At 50.6% G+C, this 17,876-nt stretch overlaps 1 protein-coding gene across 1 annotated transcript in view; it reads left to right on the forward strand.

The window, feature by feature from the left end:
• The window catches only part of ADARB2 (adenosine deaminase RNA specific B2 (inactive)), a 151,607-nt gene extending 134,045 nt beyond the window's left edge, over positions 1–17,562 (forward strand). The window contains exons 8-10 of the mRNA XM_028158691.2: positions 3,720–3,901; positions 14,382–14,560; positions 16,873–17,562. Coding sequence (XP_028014492.2) covers positions 3,720–3,901; positions 14,382–14,560; positions 16,873–17,049 — 538 coding nt within the window. The 3' untranslated portion in view covers positions 17,050–17,562. The remainder of the gene's footprint in view (positions 1–3,719; positions 3,902–14,381; positions 14,561–16,872) is intronic.
• Positions 17,563–17,876: the final 314 nt, after the last annotated feature.

Here is a 17,876-nt window from a genome sequence, read left to right on the forward strand (position 1 = left end):
CCATTGTGCAGAAATGCCTCGGACTTGGCATCATTGCCTGTCTTGGTCAAAGAAGTGAGGGGAGAACTTGTGAGGTTGGGGATGGGAGAGGATGAGAAGGGGAGAGTGTCAACCCCTAGACAGCAGCCTTCACAGTGACGGAGACCATTGCGTAATGGAGAAGTTACATTACTGCTATGACCATATGACAAGCACAGGGACCATGAGAATCACCCGCAGCCCCGCCCCAGCTCGGAGGACCTGCAGTGACTTAGAGGAACAGGAAGTGGTCTGTCAGGACCCGTGTTCCGCCTAATTCTTTTACTCCAAAATCTGTGCTGGGTGCTTTGCTGCAGTTCTGAGCCCTGGCTCCCGTTAGCATCGCCTGGGGGCACTGAAAATACTGGCCCGGGCTGCGCCTGGACCAACCCCATCAGAGTCTGGGGGCACCGATGGGCCCAGGGAGCGCTGAAGTTGGAAACCACTGCTGTGGGGCAATACCTGAGTCCTTGCACGTTGACTAGGGCTTATTTCTGGTGTTCCCATTCTGCTCTGTGATCCACGTGACCGGTCTTTGCTACGTTAGGTATATGTTTTTGATGGGACTGGAACGATGCACCCCAGACTTCACTGTCACTGTGGAGAGTTCCCTGTCCTTTCTGGGCTACGTCAAGTGGCAAAGGCAACAGGCAGGCAGAGCAACCATCAAACGTGCCCGGCAACCACTGCTCTCTGCCTACGTCCCAGGTACGAACGGGCAGCGACCGTCTGAAGAAAGATCCCTCCCTGTGATTGTCTCCACGGACCCTTGAAGCCAGGGTTTGAACTGCGAGGAGATTGCTTCTCTTGGTTAAAGGAAGGCAGCCTTCTCCCAAAATCTCTCCCCACTTACCTTTGGTATTTCAGTGATTGACAAACAGACAAAAAAATATTTATTTGGGGACTCTCTATATTGAAAATCAGACATGGGATTTTTTTTTTTTCTCTGTCAACATGACAGTAATAGCGGCTGTTTGAACAAAAGGAGAGGTATTTTTCCATTCAACACTGAATGCTGAAAATCCTCCCGTCTACATCAGGAAGACATTTGGTTTTATTGATCGTGGTAGCTGAATAGCTTTAAACTCCTGTAGCCAGGCACGGAGAAGGTTGGTTTTCTCTTTGTGGTAAAAGTTTTTACAGGAAACCAGATACAGAAGTAATTTGTCTTTAGACAATCCTGTAGAGTCAGAACCAATCAAACCCGTTTCAGAAGTTTTGTTCAAAGCCCGTACGTGAGTGGCCTAACGTACAGTGATATCTCTTCTAAGAATACTAATTTTATTGTTCAAGACATAGCTTATTTCAAGAAAGTGCTTTCTTAACGAGCGGCAAAACATCCACGTCCCTGCTTTTCATTGATAAGGAGTGTTAAAACTTCCCTACCTATCTGAGAGATTATGAGACACCCACTGAGGTCTGCACCCCACAATCCTTCACCATAAATGGTAACTTACCATCGTCCCTGAAAAGCTACCGCATCTCGGCCCCTCACTGCAAGAAAATCTTCTCTCGTCAATGCATACGAATGCAAGAAAGCCTATATTTGGATCAAACATGAAAAACGAATACCAAGAACTTTTACAGTGAAGCAGACTTGCTGTCAAGTGAGGTTTTGTTGTTGCTGCTGCTGTTGTTGTTGTTATTGTTGGCACACCTTCCCAGCCTCTTCAAATCTAAAGGAGATTTGGCATTTTGCAGCCCATATTACTGCCAACTGCCAAAAGGTGACTTTGTTGAGTTTTCCCTCCCTTTCTTGGTCTGTCCTTAGAAATCCCCGTTTCCCATAATCACCACTCAGACACGTGGGGGTCGCTCCTTCCAGAAGAGCCCGCCCACCACACACTCCCTTGTGGGGACTTCGCTGACTGCGCGCCCCCCAGGCCCCAGGTTGCCACATCCGACGGCGCTGTCCACGGGGAAACAGAGGTCCGTGCAGAAACGGCACCGCCGAACCAAGGGGCCCCCGAAATCTGTGATAAGCTCTTGCGCCGCTTTCAGAAACGCGTGCCCCTCCCGAACTTTCTGACGGCCCCTCTTCGGCCAAGGACAAGCGCTCTGGTTCCCGCCAGAGGGCCAGGGCGGGGCCGCAGACGTGACCGCCATCCTCTGGTGTAAGGGGAGCTGTGCACATCTGACAAAGCAAACGTCTCATAAAACCAACGGCTGTTTAAATGGCAGCCCTAAATTGTTTGTATATAAATATTACCTTTTATATTCCACTGGCGCTCTGCGTGGGTGAGCACCTCGCGTTAATGGCCCGCGCGTGCGCAGGGAGCGGGGTGCGCGGCGGGGAGGGGAGGGGGGCGCGGCGCCGCCCTGGCCGGCCAGATGGCTGCCTCTTCTTGCATGAGATTGAAAGATGCTCTTCATTCACCACGGTGCTTCCGAGGCAGATTAATGTCGCCGGCTAAATTGCTTGTGTTTCTGGAATAAAATTTAAAGAGAACTTTTTAAAGCAATCGGTGTCGCCGGTTCTGGGGCAGATGGCTCTCCAGGTAGGGCAGGCCGGTGCGAGCACGCGGTAGTTAACGGGAAGGGCTCTGCGCTAATGGACTGCTTCGGGGAAAGGGAAAATGGAGTGAGTCCTTATTCATCATGAAAAGAAACGTGCGGCACGGCGGCCCCACAGTAACCGCTCTCCCGCGGGGAAATGTTAATTAATGGAAAGAACAATGATGTCAGAAATTAGCTGCTTAACGCTCGCTGCTGAGGGCGGTGGGTCTTTCTTAAGCGCGTTATTTGGAGTGGAGACCACAGCGCGGCGCCTTAACTATCAGATACACGTAACCTTGCACCGCCGAAATGTGGGGAGAAAAAAAACAATCTTAAAGCGCCCCTGTCATCTTTGCGTGAAGAAGCAAAAACACTCAGCCAGCGCTTATCTACTTCAGAGAAAATGGGCTCCTTTTCATCTCTGATCCGGCCTCTAAAGCCACCCCACAGCAAAACAAGGTCGCTTATTAATGTCACTTAATTCCAGCACTAAGGGTCACCCTGACTGCGGAGGAGGGGGGGGCGAGAGTATGCCCCTAAACTGAAATAAACTAAATTTCTGATACTTCCAAGCTAATATAAAGAAAAATGCAGCCCTGACTGGTTTGTCTCAGTGGATAGAGCGTCAGCCTGCGGGCTGGAGGGTCCCAGATTTGATTCCGGTCAAGGGCATGTATCTTGGTTGCGGGCACATCCCCAGTAGGGTGTGTGCAGGGGGCAGCTGATTGATGTTTCTCTCTCATCGATGTTTCTAACTCTTTATCCCTCTCCCTTCCTCTCTGTAAAAAAAAAAAAAGAAAAGAAAAATGCAGATTCACGTCGGGGACTGAGTGTCTTCTATCCCTTTTAATCTAATTTTAAGTCCCTGAGAAACTATGTAGCTTCCAGTCCACCTAACAATCCACTTCCAGAAGCGGAGGCCACGTCTATTGAAGTGCAGACCACGTCAGCCCCTGTCCCCAGCAGTTAGGAAGCTCAGCTCCTTCGCAGCAGGAGGCCAGAGCCGATGGCTCCCATCAGTCTCGGTGGTGGGGACAGGGACACTCGGGGGCAGAGCGGAGGGAAGAGAGGCCCAGAGGCCCAGGTGCCTTGCACAACAGGCCCAGCTGGAGCCCGCCTGGGGGGAGGGGGGACCTGCGAGGCTGCCCCTTCCATCCTCACCCCGGTGGGCAGACGCACTGACTCCTCCCTCTCCCTCCCTCCAGGTGGAACGTGCTGGGACTACAGGGCGCCCTCCTCTGCCACTTCATCGAGCCCGTGTACCTGCACAGCATCGTCGTGGGCAGCCTGCACCACACCGGCCACCTCTGCCGGGTGATGAGCCACAGGGCCGAGGACATCGGCCAGCTGCCCCCCTCATACCAGCACAACCGGCCCCTCCTCAGTGGTAAGAGAATCGTCCTCAAAAACACACCCCCCAGCAGGCTGGCACAGGCAGGCCCCCTGGGGGCCAAATCGGGCAGATTTTACTCATTTTGGCCAATGGATATTTAAGATGGAGAGAGCAAAATTACAGCAATCCGAAACTTAACAAAGAAGGAAGGCCTGAATGTAGGCCGGGCCACGTTTCAGAGAATGTACAACAGGATGCACGCGGCACATCCGTGCGCCCTCGCGTGACTGCAGCCGCGGTGTGCACAGTGCCCAGTAGAAGTAAAACTAACCGTGCACGTGTCCAGCAGGACAGCAACGTACCTGTCAGCAGAAGCCTTTCCGAAAGAGGGCCTGCAGGTTCGAGGCTGGGGGGAGGGGGACGGTACAGGGCCTGGCTGCCCTGGGTCGGGGGCTGGCCTCAGGGCTCCCTGTGTTCTCCACGCCACCCGGAGGCTAGCACACACTGGGGAAGCACATTTTGGAGGCAACGGAGAAAGCCAGCAAGCTCTGGGCTGGAAGCACAATTCCCCATCCTACTCCCAGCTTCCCACACCGCCCGTGTCATTGGAGCCCCAGCGTCCCCACCATGACCCGGGGATGGCCAGCCCAGGCGCCCAGCACTGTGGTGAGGACCAGGAGGCACATGGCCTTGGAAGTGTCAAGTTCTATGATCACTAGGAAGGTCCGGTTTGGGAAGGACACACCTCCACTATGACGGCTGGCCTTCCACACACAGGCCCGTGGGAGGCTCCTGGCACTGCCTCGCACTGTGGAAGCCTGGTCCGGGGCCTGCAGGGAAACACCGCACCTGAGGCCGCTCCTGGCCCAAGCAAGGCGCTCTGAAGGAGCCGCCGGCACCGTCGGCAAAACCAGGCGGGTGCGCCAGGCGGAGAGTAGTGCTGGCAGGCTGTGCGGACTGCAGCCACTGGCTGGTTTATGTCTCTGACAGATTCTCTGAAACAGAACATTAGAAGCTAGAAGACCTGTTTCCAGTGTGTGGCTAAGAACTGGGCCTAAGATTTATTCCCAATGTTACAAAATTGTCCTAAATTTTAAAATCAGGGGAGTAAGAGTGTCCCGTGGGGGTGGTAGTGAGAACCAAAAGAAATAATTCATGAAGAGCACTTAACTTTGCTCTATTTGCAAGCATTCAGGAAAGAGGCATCTCCGCTCACTCCAACCATATACAGGGTGGGGCAAAAGTAGGTTTACAATTGTTCGTACGGAAATAATAATTAATACAAGCACAAACTCTGTGTTTCGCCGACTTACAACTATAGACCTACTTTTGTCCCCATCTGTACTTGACCAGTTCTGCATAGACCAGCCAACACCTATGGGCAAAGCCTGAGGAACACAAGCCCGCATCATGGCTGCCCTGCGCCCGAATCCTTCAGCGAGAGCTGCGTGTTTGAGAAGAGCCACCCTGAAGGTTTGCCTTTGGTCCTTCTCACAAAGGTTGGGAGAATGACAACAAAAACCGGTGCTGTGCATACTCATCTTCTGAAAAACGTAAAGTGAGATGGAAGCTGACTGTGGATCCTGACCTACCAGGCTGAGGGGGTGGTGTGTCTGAGCCTCCAACCTCAAGGCTCAGCTTTTATTTTTCTGCATCAAGAAAAAAAAAATGTTATAACCAAGGGCGGAAATCTGGATAGGACCGATCATGTCTTTGTTCGTGTTGATGACACATTTAACAGATAAGACGGTTAATGCTGAGCATTCTTAGTCCACACTGAAGATTAAGCTTATGATTTGCTCTACAGCCCATGACACGGTCTTGGCGATGAGAATGAAATTTGAGAGATGGGCCAAAGGAATTGAATGTTAGAACTATGGGTTAAGGCTCGTGGCTCACGTTCACATGACAAAAATAACAGGATCAGTGACAGATAGAAAAGACCCTCAGTCATCTTTCTTCACAGCACATGTTTTCCTGAAATAGTAGAAATGACTAGTCAGTGTATCAGAAGACTTTTCAGATTTCATGTTTCATAAGCAACTGTATTTATCAGAGAGAAGTTGGCTACTTATTGAAACGAGTGCCAACAATTGGCTGTAACTCCTGCCCAACACCACCTCCCGATCGTGTTCCAGACGCCCCCCTTTAGGGAACAGCAGTGGGTGCGCAGGAGACCTATTGCCGTTTATAGCCACATTTTTTCGTGAGTTTGAATTTCCAAAATATTGTCGCACTAAGCTGTAGACTCTGATAGGGAATCTCCAGCCTCTTTAATTCAGGAGAAATTTCTGATAGTGATGATCATTAATGGTATCTTGCAAAATAACCCAGAAATTTCTTTTATGCAGATAGTAAGTAATTTGCAATATTGTCATATTAAAACAAACACAGAAATGTTATGGAATAGCCTACAACTTTTTCATAAATGTTTAAGAGCTTCAAAAAAGCATCCGCCAGGCTCCTTTGTCCTACCGTCACCAGAGGTAGACATTTATCCTCCTGTTCCCTTGAAGGAATTGGAGATTATATATCTTGTTAGAAAAATCTAAAAACAATCCTAATATCTTTGCATGAAGATCAAAATATTAGATTCAACAAAGAACTATTTAATAAGATATTTACATACATTAGCACTAATCTCCCTAAGCAAATTAGCCCATAGCTTATAAAAAATTAAAATTATAGAAAACACTTATTTCAGTTGTCTGGGGAGTTCTTTATAAAATATTTGTATATTAGTTAAGTTTCATTTAATTTCTATCATGATTTCAAGGAGTTGTTTCACAAAAGAACTGAACATTAAACTTAATTGCATTGCTCCTGGGAATTTCAGAAAAGTATGTCCATTGTCAATACATTTCATTTATCCAAACCTTAAGAAGTTGGTCAACATAAGCCAGGCACTCATTTAATCATTCAACAAATATGTATTGATCTTTATGATGTGCCAGCGACAATTTTGCACTGGGAATAGAGCAGTGAATAAGATGGTCAAAAATCAATATGCCCTAGGGCCTAGGTGATTACATAGCAATGGGGAAAATAAACGAAGTATAAATGCCGTATAGAAAAGTAATGCAAAGAGGCCCCAGCCAGTTTGGTTCAGTGGATAGAGCAGCTGCCCATGGACTGAAGAGTCACAGGTTTGATCCCAAGGCATACCTCGGCTGCAGGCTCCATCCCCGGCCCTGGTCAGGGGCGTGCGGGAGACAACCAATCAATGTGTCTCTCTCACATCGATGTTTTTCTCTCTGTCAGTCCCCCTTCCTTCCACTCTCTAAAAATCAATAGAAAAATATCCTCGGGTGAGGATTAACAAAAAATAAAATAAAAAATAATGCAAAGAGGAGATTAAAAAGTGACCATCGTGGCCTCGGAAGGGTCGATGGGGGGAAAAGGAGATATGTGTAATACTTTAAACAATAATAGAAATAAAAAGTGACCGTCATTCCTATCAGATGGTCAGGAAAGATCTGAGAGATGACATCTGAGCCAAGTCCTGGAGGATGAGAGAAGGAGCATGTGGGAGGGACACAAAGGAGGAGGGTGGAGCGAAGAACTGAAGAGGGTTCCAGGGGCTCAGGAAGCAGGTGGGCTACAGCTGTGCTTAGTGGAGTCGTCAGCCAGTCTGCACCCTACAGGAGCAGGCCGCTGCGGGCTCACTGGGCAGCTTAAAATCATCTCTATTCTTTTATTTTATTTTTTTTAAATATATTTTTATTGATTTTTTACAGAGAGGAAGGGAGAGTGACAGAGAGTTAGAAACATCGATGAGAGAGAAACATCGATCAGCTGCCTCCTGCACACACCTCACCGGGTATGTGCCCGCAACCAAGGTACATGCCCTTGACCGGAATCGAACCTGGGACCCTTGAGTCCGCAGGCCGACGCTCTATCCACTGAGCCAAACCGGTTAGGGCTCTATTCTTTTATATATATATAAAAGAGGAAGGGAGAGAGGAGAAATAGAAACATCCATGATGAGAGAAAATCATTGATCGGATGCCTCCTGCACGCCCCACACTGGGGATCGAACCCACAACCCAGGTGTGTGCCCTTGACCAGAATTGAACCCAGGACCCTTCAGTCCGCAGGCTGACGCTCTATCCACTGAGCCAAACCAGCTAGGGCAAATCATCTCTATTCTTGAATTTAGATTAAGATGGTTCTACTAAGAGTTAGAGCAAAATAACCCCACAGAAAAATTTCAAACACAACAAAAAGGAGCAGGCCTGGAAGGGGGTAGGACCACCTTAACAAAACCCAGCGGACAGCAGAGGGTGGACACAGACCCACACCTCCAGAGAGCGGGGTTCGGGGACACAGACTTTCGTAGAACCACACCCAGCAGGTAAAAGTGATTTAATAAACAAGATGGGAAATGCAGGGGGAGAGATGGAAGCCAGAAAAAAAAAAAAAGAACCAAATGGAAAAATAATAATAATAACCAAATGGGAATTGCAGAAATAAAGAAAATAAAACAATGTGTGTGCCAGAGGGAAGGTTTAATTGCAAATTAAGCACAGCTGAGGAGGAAATTAGTAAACTGGAACATCATTCTGAAGAAGACACTGCGAGTGCAGCACCGAGACCGAGAGAGGAAGTGGCTGTCGGGGTTCTCCAGAGAGCAGAACCAACGGGAGGTGCTCCTGTCCTCCTGGAAAAGGGAGGTATTCTAAGGGATTGGCTCCAATGCGTGTGGAGCTGGCAAGTCTGAAATCTGCAGGGCAAGCTGTGAGTCTAGAAATTCCAGCTGCAGTTGATGTTTCAGTCGAGTGCAAAGGTCATCTGTAGGCAGAATTCCTTCCTCTTCAGGGGACCTCAGGCTTGGCTTCTAGGGCCATCGCCTGCTTAGCTGAGGCCCACCTGCATAATGGGGCGGGTGGGGGGGGGCAGCATGCTCTGCTTGACTCAGCCCACTGCTTTAAATGCCAGCCCCAGCTAACCTACGCTCACAGCAAGGCCAGCTGGTGTTTGGCCAAGGATCTGGGCACCTTGGCCCAGCCAAGTTGACACATAGAATTAAGCATCCCAGAGGGGAAAATACAAAAAGAAACAAAAGTAAGAGTCGGAGTGAGAACATATCATCTACATGTAACAAGAGTTCTAGGAGAAGAGAGAGAAAAAAATGGAGTGGGAATGATATTTAAAGACAAAATAACAACGGAGGACTTTGCAGGACAGATGGAAAGCATCCAGCTACAGATCTAAGAAGCACATTATACCCCAAGAAGAATTTTTTTTAATCCTCCCTCAGCAGTAAAATTACTTTTTAAAAAAAAATCTAAAAAGCAGTCAGAACATAAAAGACAGAACAACTTCAAAGAAGCTAAATAAGACTGAGAGCTGATTTTTGGAAGACAAAAAAAAAAGAAAAAGAAAGAAAGAAAAGAAAATGCTATCTGTAAAAACTGATAGAAAACTAATCTCAACCTAAAAATCTAGACCCAGTGAAAGACTCCCTTAAAGATGAAGGTGAGGGCATTCCAGGCAGACAGAAACAGAACTGATTCAGCTCTAGCCACGCTCCCACCAAAGGAGACACTAACTGTGTTATTTGGGCGTGGGAGGAATGACCCCACGTGGATAACGCAGAATAGACAGAGATGAAAGTCACCCACATTTTTATAAAATTTCATAAAACTTGCCTTATTACTACATTTTGGATACTCTAGTCATGAAAAATATATAATTTGAGGCAAAATCAATCATATTCTGCCAAAGTCCCTTTATCCATATCTTTTGAAGTAATGATAATCATTACAGAAACCAAGCACCATGTCACTATCAAGTTATAAATTATATATTCCATTTCCCCCACCATGGAGGAAAGGTCCCATTTTTTAGAGCGCCCTGTGAGCCCGTGTACCTTACACTATGAGGAAAACCAACCACAGTCATTTATGACCACAATTAAGGTCACGTTCCTATTGACTCTAGGAAATCCCTGACAGTCAGCGCGGCAACTCTCATTAGAGCAGACGCCCCAGCCTCCCGCGTGGGCGACACGGCTGCCACTCTCTCCAGAACCTTCTCAGACATGTGTGTGGTGTGCGTGCATGGGTGTGAATGGGTGTGAATGGTGTGTTTGTGTGTGCATGTACTTGTGTGTGTATATGTGCTTGTGTGTGTGGTGTGTGCATGTGTGTGAGGTGTGTAGTATGTATGGGTGGGTATGTATGTGTGTGAGATGTGTGGTATGTATGTGTATACACGTGTGTGGTGTGTGTGCATGTGTGTATGTGTGTGTGGTGTGTGCATGTGTGTGCATGTGTGTGTGTGTGTGTGATATGTGCGTGTGTATGCATGTGTGCCCATGAGATCCCAAGGTGTCTGGCCGTATATAAAGCTCAAGTGGCCCCTTCTATCCTGCACCTTTGTGATTCTGTGCACGCCTGGAAGCGGCTTCACTCGTTTCACGAATTAAACACAAGTGCTGCCCTGTAACACAGACTTGCCTCACTTCATGTAAAAATTACAGCCCTGAGTGTCTTGTGTAAATTTAATTTGGGGAAAGTGAATTACATTTTAAATATAGTAGGCCCACTAGCTATTTAAAGAACTCCGTAATGTCTCTCTTACACACTGCTTTTTAAAAGGTATGTAGGATTTTCTCAAGGTAAGGCATCTAATAGCTACATGAGCAATGATAGGACTCATTTTCACGGCTGAGCGTGGATTCACGCTCACTGCTCTAAAACACCGGTGGGAGCAGGAGCGGGCATGTTGGCAGTGGTGGTGGTAGTCACAGTAGTTGGTGGTTAATTGACTTACCAGAGGCCACACTGCTAGTAAGTCACGGGAGAGATCTCTGCACGTGCACCATTTCCAGAGCCCACCCTATTAACCCAGTCGTGTGCACTGAGTGAAGCATCAGACCATCTTTGTGAGTTAGTCCACCTCACAGGGGATTTGTGTCGAAAGTGATGGAGACCTGACCATCCTCCTACAGATAAGCTTTAGCATGAAATATTTCTCTATAATGTTCACGCGTGTGGGTAGCCCACGCGTGCATGTACACATGAGCAGAGGTCCGCATGTCTCTGAGTCTGCATCAGGTTTCACAGATTCTTATCAGCATCGCCTGCATGAGCGGTTGCTCTGATAGAGACACTGTGTCAGGGGTAGTCACCATTTCCAGGACCCTAAGAAATCGCTAAAGGAAAGACTGGTCGTCTGTCCTTCACCAGGTTACACCACCTTTAGGGACACCTCTATTCTCCCACTCTTCTGTGGGCTTCTCTCCAGGTTTCCAAACCGAAGTCCTAGCTGACTGAGGCCGACCCCATGTGCCGGGCGGGGCTCTGCGTCCCTCCATTCTCACCAGCCAGTCGTCCCGAGAGGAGCCTCACTGAGCTCCCCACCACAGTCCCAGCTAAGAGCAGCGGAACCCTCTCACCTCCACACCCAGCCCTCCTGCAGAAATGGTGCCAAAGGGCCAGACTGCTCCTTCCCCAGAAAGGTCCTCACTCGGTTCAGAGACCAGTTCCAAAGTCAGAATTAGCGCTGGTGATAGGCTGGGTAATGGCCACCCAACCTCTCTGGAAAGATGGTCTTTGCAGATAGGATGAAGTTAAAGATTTTGAGATGAGATTATCCTGGGTTATGTCAGTGGGTCCTACATGCCATCACAAGTGTCCTTACAAGAGAGAGGCTAAGGGAGATGGGGAGAGAGAGAGAGGCAACGTCAGAGAGAGACCGAGAAAGAGAGAGGTGGTGCTGGTGAGTGTTTGGATGATAAAGAACTCTCCTGCTGTCACGTTGATGGCGAGACCACCTCCGGCTGCACACGGCCTAGCCACTCGGGCTTCCCTACAGAAGAGAATGCATCATTTAGACGGACACGGACCTCCTGAGGTCATTATGTTTCCTTGTGTATTGGCACCTTTGCACGTGAGAGTCAGCTGAGTCTGGCACACTGAGTCAGTCTCCTGGGGTGTAGTCAGCGATAGTCACTAATGACAGGGATATCAGAAGGTGTGCCGCGAATATTCAGCAAGCGTTCAAGGTGCTGTCTGTATGGGGCTGAGTGGGGAGAGAGCAGGAAGGAAGAGAGGAGGCACTGCCATTCTGCCAGGTTGCCCTGGGAGTTTCTCCTTGCAAGCAAGAGACAAGAAAGGAGAGACCATCCTTAAACTAGAAGCTCAAAGTGTAAGACAGACAATAACATCTCCAGCAGAGGAATGTGCTCAAGAACAGACAAATGAAACGAAACGCTTCCTGTGAACGGCACTCTGGCCCTGGTTTGCGGGTGGTCACTCCACTCCCTGAGCACGTCCAGGTGAGCAGGTCTCCCAACTACAGCGACACTGGGGACGTCCCTGTGGTCTCACGGGAACAGTTTTGATCTACAATGTGGAGATCATTCAACAAACCAAAGCTGACCTTCATCCCTTCAAATGAAAATAACAATAACCACAGCACTGGACCCGGTTGCCAGTTCTCCTATGTGGCCCATTTGCCCTTCAGCAAGAAGTTATCTCTGTTGGTGAAGAACCGGAGAAAATTAGGAGCGAAGTCGGGACTAGAACTAAGTTTCTGGATTCCTACAACCCCACATTTCCCCCCTCTGGTCATGGAGACTTCTGTAGAGAAGGAAGAGGAGGAGGAGCAGGAGGAGGAGGAGGTTGAGGAGATGGAGGAGGAGGAGGAGGAGGAGGAGGAGAAGGTGAATGAGGTGGAGGAGGAGGCTGGGGAGGCAGTGCAGGTCCTGGAGGGGCCGTGCCTGGGGCATGCGTGCAGCTCTGGAACAGTGCTGATCTCTTTGCAGCTGGTCACCCCTGACCTCAGCCGCTGCCTTCTGCAGCCAACATGCCAGATTGTCCCCCTTCCCAGCTCCCTGCACAGGTAGCTGCCACAGAGAACCACTTCAAGGGAAAGAAAGGAGCTGACGTGGATGGAAGTAGCCTGGATGCCCAGCACAGCCCATCTGTGACCAGGAGAAGGTCACTGGGTGGTTTTGGTCTGTGGAGGCAGCAGATGGCAAACTCCAATAGCGCCTGGGCAGAGGGTGGCATCGATTTATCCAAGAAGCCCCTGGACAGTGGGGGCAGTGGGAGAGCCCTAGAGTCCATAGCTTTGCCTTTGGCAGTTGCACAGAAGGCACTGCACATGCACTGGCTGTCCCTGGATGCAAGGGTCGCTTCCCCACGGGGTGCCTGCTGCAGGCCCCCTAAGGGCCACCAGACCTTGCTCCCCAACACCATGGCTTCTCCACCACCATGGCAACGCTGCCGTGACCCTGAGCAGTCACCTGGTGCAATGCGCTAAAGCAGCCAGCTCTGCCCCACAGGCACCCACTCTCCAAGGACACATGCCCCATTGGGGAGAGGACGGCGGGGGGCAGGAAGCGGGGGGCAAACAGCACCAGAATCGAGCATGTTTCAGAATCCTCAGGGCATTGCAGGGGAGGCTGGCAAGGTGCCCTTAGGACTTATGTGGGTCCAGGCATCTCACCGCCAGCATCTCTGAATGGACGTGAGGAGCCTCTGGGAGTGGATGGGACGGAGGCTGAGCTGAGGTTAGATGCTACCAAGTGTGGCAACTAAAAGGAACGTGTCAGCCCAATTAGAAATCAGTGTACAATCTGGCCAGGAGGATTGTAAGAAGGACTTCCTGCCAATTCCGGAGGCTTTCTGGACAGGACCAGCCTCAGGGCGTAGGACTCGTGCAGTCACACAGGGACCACGCTTAGAAGGACCACAGGTGCTTTTACACTCTCGTCGTCCTGAAATTTTCACCAGCATGGAACATGGGCCTGTGGTTTCGTTGACACTGGGTCTCCCAAACGCTGGAGCTGGCGCTGTCTCTGGGTCATACCACTGATGGACTAGGCTGCACTCTTAGGGCATCTGGTCTTCATTAGTTTCTCTATCTCCTGACCCAACTCGGAACCGCAGGGCCCACCTGGTACTGAGCAGAATAGGGCATGTAGCAAGTCCCAATGAACCCACGTGCTCAGGCAACGTCCACTTGGCTCCATCATTCATTAATCCATCAACAAATCTTTATAGGAAGGAGGAAATGGGCAGAGCTGCTTTATTACTAGACTGCCTTACAATAATAATCTCTTAAAAGTAAAAAGTGAGCCCTGGCTGGTTTGGCTCAGTGGATAGAGCGTCGGCCTGCAGACTGAAGGGTCCCAGGTTCAATTTTGGTTAAGGGCACATGCCCACGTTGCCGGCTCAATCCCCAGTAGGGGGCATGCAGGAGGCAGCCAATCAATGCTTCTCTCTCATCATAGATGTTTCTATCTCTCTCTCTCTCTCTGTCCTTTCCTCTCTGAAATCAATAAAAACATTTTTTAAGTAAAAAGTGAAAAATTAGTTCCACAATAACTGTCTCTGCGAGCTGAAGAGAAGCCATAACCTTTAGGGTCAAGCTGAAGGGAAGCCATAACCTGGCCAGGGGTTAAAGGTGAGAACGGTGCACACGGCTGTGCCATCCTGGGCAGGCGTCTCCCACGGCCGGTCTGGCCCTGGCGGCCTAGGGTCAGAGCATTGATGCCGCTGCTTCCACTCTCTCCCGACAGGCGTGAGCAGCGCCGAGGCCCGCCAGCCCGGGAAGTCTTCCCACTTCAGCGTGAACTGGGTCGTGGGCAGCGCGGACGTGGAGGTCCTGGACGCCACCACGGGGAGGCGGAGCTGCGGGGGCTCCTCCCGGCTCTGCAAGCACGTGCTCTCTGCCCGGTGGGCGCGGCTGTATGGAAAGGTGGGTAACACAGCCAGCCCAGGGCTCCCACCTGGACACAGGCCAGGGGCCCGAAGAATGCCTTTGGGCCTGCAGACAGTGGGACGCGTGACACAAGAACTGGCCCCAGATCTGTTTCCTTTTCCCCGACTCCCCACAGACTTCCGCCAGGCCGGGGGCAGGCCAGCGGCTTGAGAAGTCAGGTGGAGAAGGGGCTTGTTCGGGACACCTGGGGTGGCCAGCACAGGGCAACATAGGAAAGTCCATAGACAGCTTTTCAGTTTCGATGTAAGGAAACTGGCATTCAGGAGAGGTGGGCGATTTGCCCAAATGGTGCCGATAGTGAGGGCCAGAGAGGGTTGCCTCTCCTCTCCAACCCTGCAGGCTGTGCGTTTCTACGGCACCAATTCTGGGCTTGCTTTCTCCCCTGTGAATCGGGTCATGACGACATTTCTGGGTTCTAAGTTGTGATATGCATTTCCATGTGTTTCCAAAGCATAGCAGATTGTAACCAAAAAAAAAAAAGGAAACAAAGAAACACATTAAAACTGCTGCGCTGGTCGTCCCACTTTCTCATCCAGGGAAAAGGAGAGCTGTGGTTGACTTAGCCAGCAGAAGAGCAGGACAGACCTGCTGGTGCTTAAAATGAACACTGTGTCCACTCAGGACCCTGGGAACTGCACATCTCAGCTCTCAGCCTGGCAGTGACCCCGGCGGCCCCGCGGGGCCTGGGAACCTGGCCTGCTCTGACCCTGCAGCCTGCCTCCCTTCCCGCCTGCTCCGGGCACTTTGCACCCGTCCCTTCTACCCACTGGTGGGGACTGGAAGGTCGGAGCAGGCCGGCGGTGCTGTCTTGCTAAACAAAGAGGCCTCTTCTTCTGCCCTGGCTCCAGGTGGCGGTGGCAGCAAGTGGGTGGGCTGGTCTCTACTCGCCGAGCACCCTGCAGAGGGATTGGGAGACTTCGCCCTCTGGCCCTCCCTGTGCACCCTGACCTCCCCGCTGGGTGGGTAGTCAGGCCCCGCTTGGTCCCACCCTGTGTGGGCTGCACGGCTGTGCCTGCCATGGCTCAGGAGAGGGAACATCCCCGTCTCATCGTCCTCCTGCCGGTTAGACTATAGCTCAAAACCTCCTGGCCCTGCCTCCACCCTGCTGCTTTAGTTCCCACAATCATCCCGCAATACCATCCCCTCCCCAATCTGAGCCCTGATCCTCCTCCAAAGAGAAAAACTACACACAGCGCTTGTGACTGATAGCAGGCAAGTTACCTGTTCATTTTATTCCTTAATCATTCACACTCTGGGGAAGCAGTTTCCCTAATACGTGGGATTTCCCTTGGAATTCTAGACTTGCCTGATAATTCTAATAGTTACTTTTAGAATTAATAATTAACTCTAACTAATACAGGGAATGTTTTTTGGAATTTTAGGTGATATTTGACTTTATCAGTAGGTCAATTTAGGGAGAATGGGTATTCTGTTTTTAACAGCTTTCTTGAGGTATAATTGACATAAACATTGCATCCAGGGTGGGGCAAAAGTAGGTTCATGGTTGTGAGTACATAGAACACAGTTTGTTCTTGCATTATTATTTATTACTAGAGGCCCGGTGCATGACATTCATGCACTGGGGGGAGGGGGTCCCTCAGCCTGGCCAGCGCCCTATCACAGTCCGGGACCCCTCAGGGGATGTCCGCCTGCTGGCTTAGGCCCACTCTCTGTGGGGTCCTTAGTGCTGCCGCAGAGGCAGAAGAGGCTCCTGCCAACTGCACTGGCCAGCTGTGAGCCCGGCTTCTGGCTGAGTGGTGCTCCCCCTGTGGGAGCGCACTGATCACCAGGGGGCAGCTTCTGCACTGAGCGTCTGCCCCCTGGGGGTCAGTGCGTGTCATAGCGACTGGTCGTTCTGCCATTCGGTTGATTTGCATATTAGGGTTTTATTATATAGGATTGTATTCTTTTCCATGCAGACAACTGTAAACCTACTTTTGCCCCATCCTGTATATTTAAGGTGTACAATTTGATATTGTGATGCAGATACATGTGAAATGACCACTGCAATGGAGCTAGCACATGTATCAGCTCCACACAGTTACTATTTGTGAGTGTATGTGTGTGTGTGTGTACACGCAGTGAGAAAACTTAATCTAAGATCAACCCTCTCCCAAATTTCAAGTATATTGAAACAGATTGTAACCAAAAAAGAAATTAAAAAATAAAAACAGAAGGTGGAACCAGGAGCTAATGTTTGCTTGTCACACGCGTGTGGCTGTGCCGTTCGCCTTGGGGCTCCGCCTCTGCTCGCGGCTCACTAGTCCTTTCTCACTCCTGTCCCACAGCTGAGCACGCGGATTCCGAGCCACGGAGACACGCCGGCCATGTACTGTGAGGCCAAGCTGGGGGCGCGCACCTACCAGGCAGTTAAGCAGCAGCTGTTCAAAGCGTTTCAAAAGGCAGGCCTGGGCACCTGGGTGAGGAAGCCACCCGAGCAGGACCAGTTCCTACTCACCCTCTGAGCGGCTGCCCCGGGCTCACGGGCAGAGTGAGATGCCTGAGGGGGCCGGGCGGGCGTGAGGAGCAACAAGACTGTGCTGACCGGCTCTGTGGGTCCCTTGCCCTTGGGTGTTCCAGAAACACACGAGCGTGCGATGTTCAGATGAGCAACTAGACTTGAAGTAGGAACGTGCTGCTTCTCGGATGGCCACTCCCAGGCTGCCGGAACCCGCCCGCCCGCCACACCTACAGGCACGAGTGCGGTGGCTCCCTCTTCTTGGTGTGTCAGAGGGGACATGACTGTTCAGGCTGCAGGGTCTGAGTTGCAGCCTCGAAAGGTGGCACCGGGACATCACCAGTTAGAAACGAACCTCAGGCGCCATTCATTCCCTGTTCCCCTCCCGACGCGCTGCTCGAGCGTTGCACTTGGTTCTCACTAGCACAAGGTTATAGATACTTCGAGATAAGCCACAAGTGAAGAGAAAAGCCATGCGCTCCTCCCCAAAGAAGCCAGTAAGAACGTCCTCTCATTGTCACCGTTGGTTTAGTGTTTTACTCCGTCTCCTTTCAAAAAGCACTTGGGATGCATGATCTTAGCTCCTAAAACAGGGCCAGAGAAATGAGGCCCTTGCTGCAGAGCAGAGACACTAGATGTGACAAAACTATCCCTGAACTTCCCCGGACCCGAGTGTCCCAGGCGGTCCCCGGGCCCGCTGTGCCCTTCACTGCTCGGCGCCGCTGGCAGACAATGAGGCTTGAGCTGTGTAAGGGCAGCTACCACCCCACAGCCTCCCGCCAGGTAACGAGGAAACGCCATCCTAGACCAAATCCTGACTTGGGAACTAAATTG

Source organism: Eptesicus fuscus, chromosome 2 (assembly GCF_027574615.1).
Source record: "Eptesicus fuscus isolate TK198812 chromosome 2, DD_ASM_mEF_20220401, whole genome shotgun sequence".
NCBI lineage: Eukaryota > Metazoa > Chordata > Mammalia > Chiroptera > Vespertilionidae > Eptesicus > Eptesicus fuscus.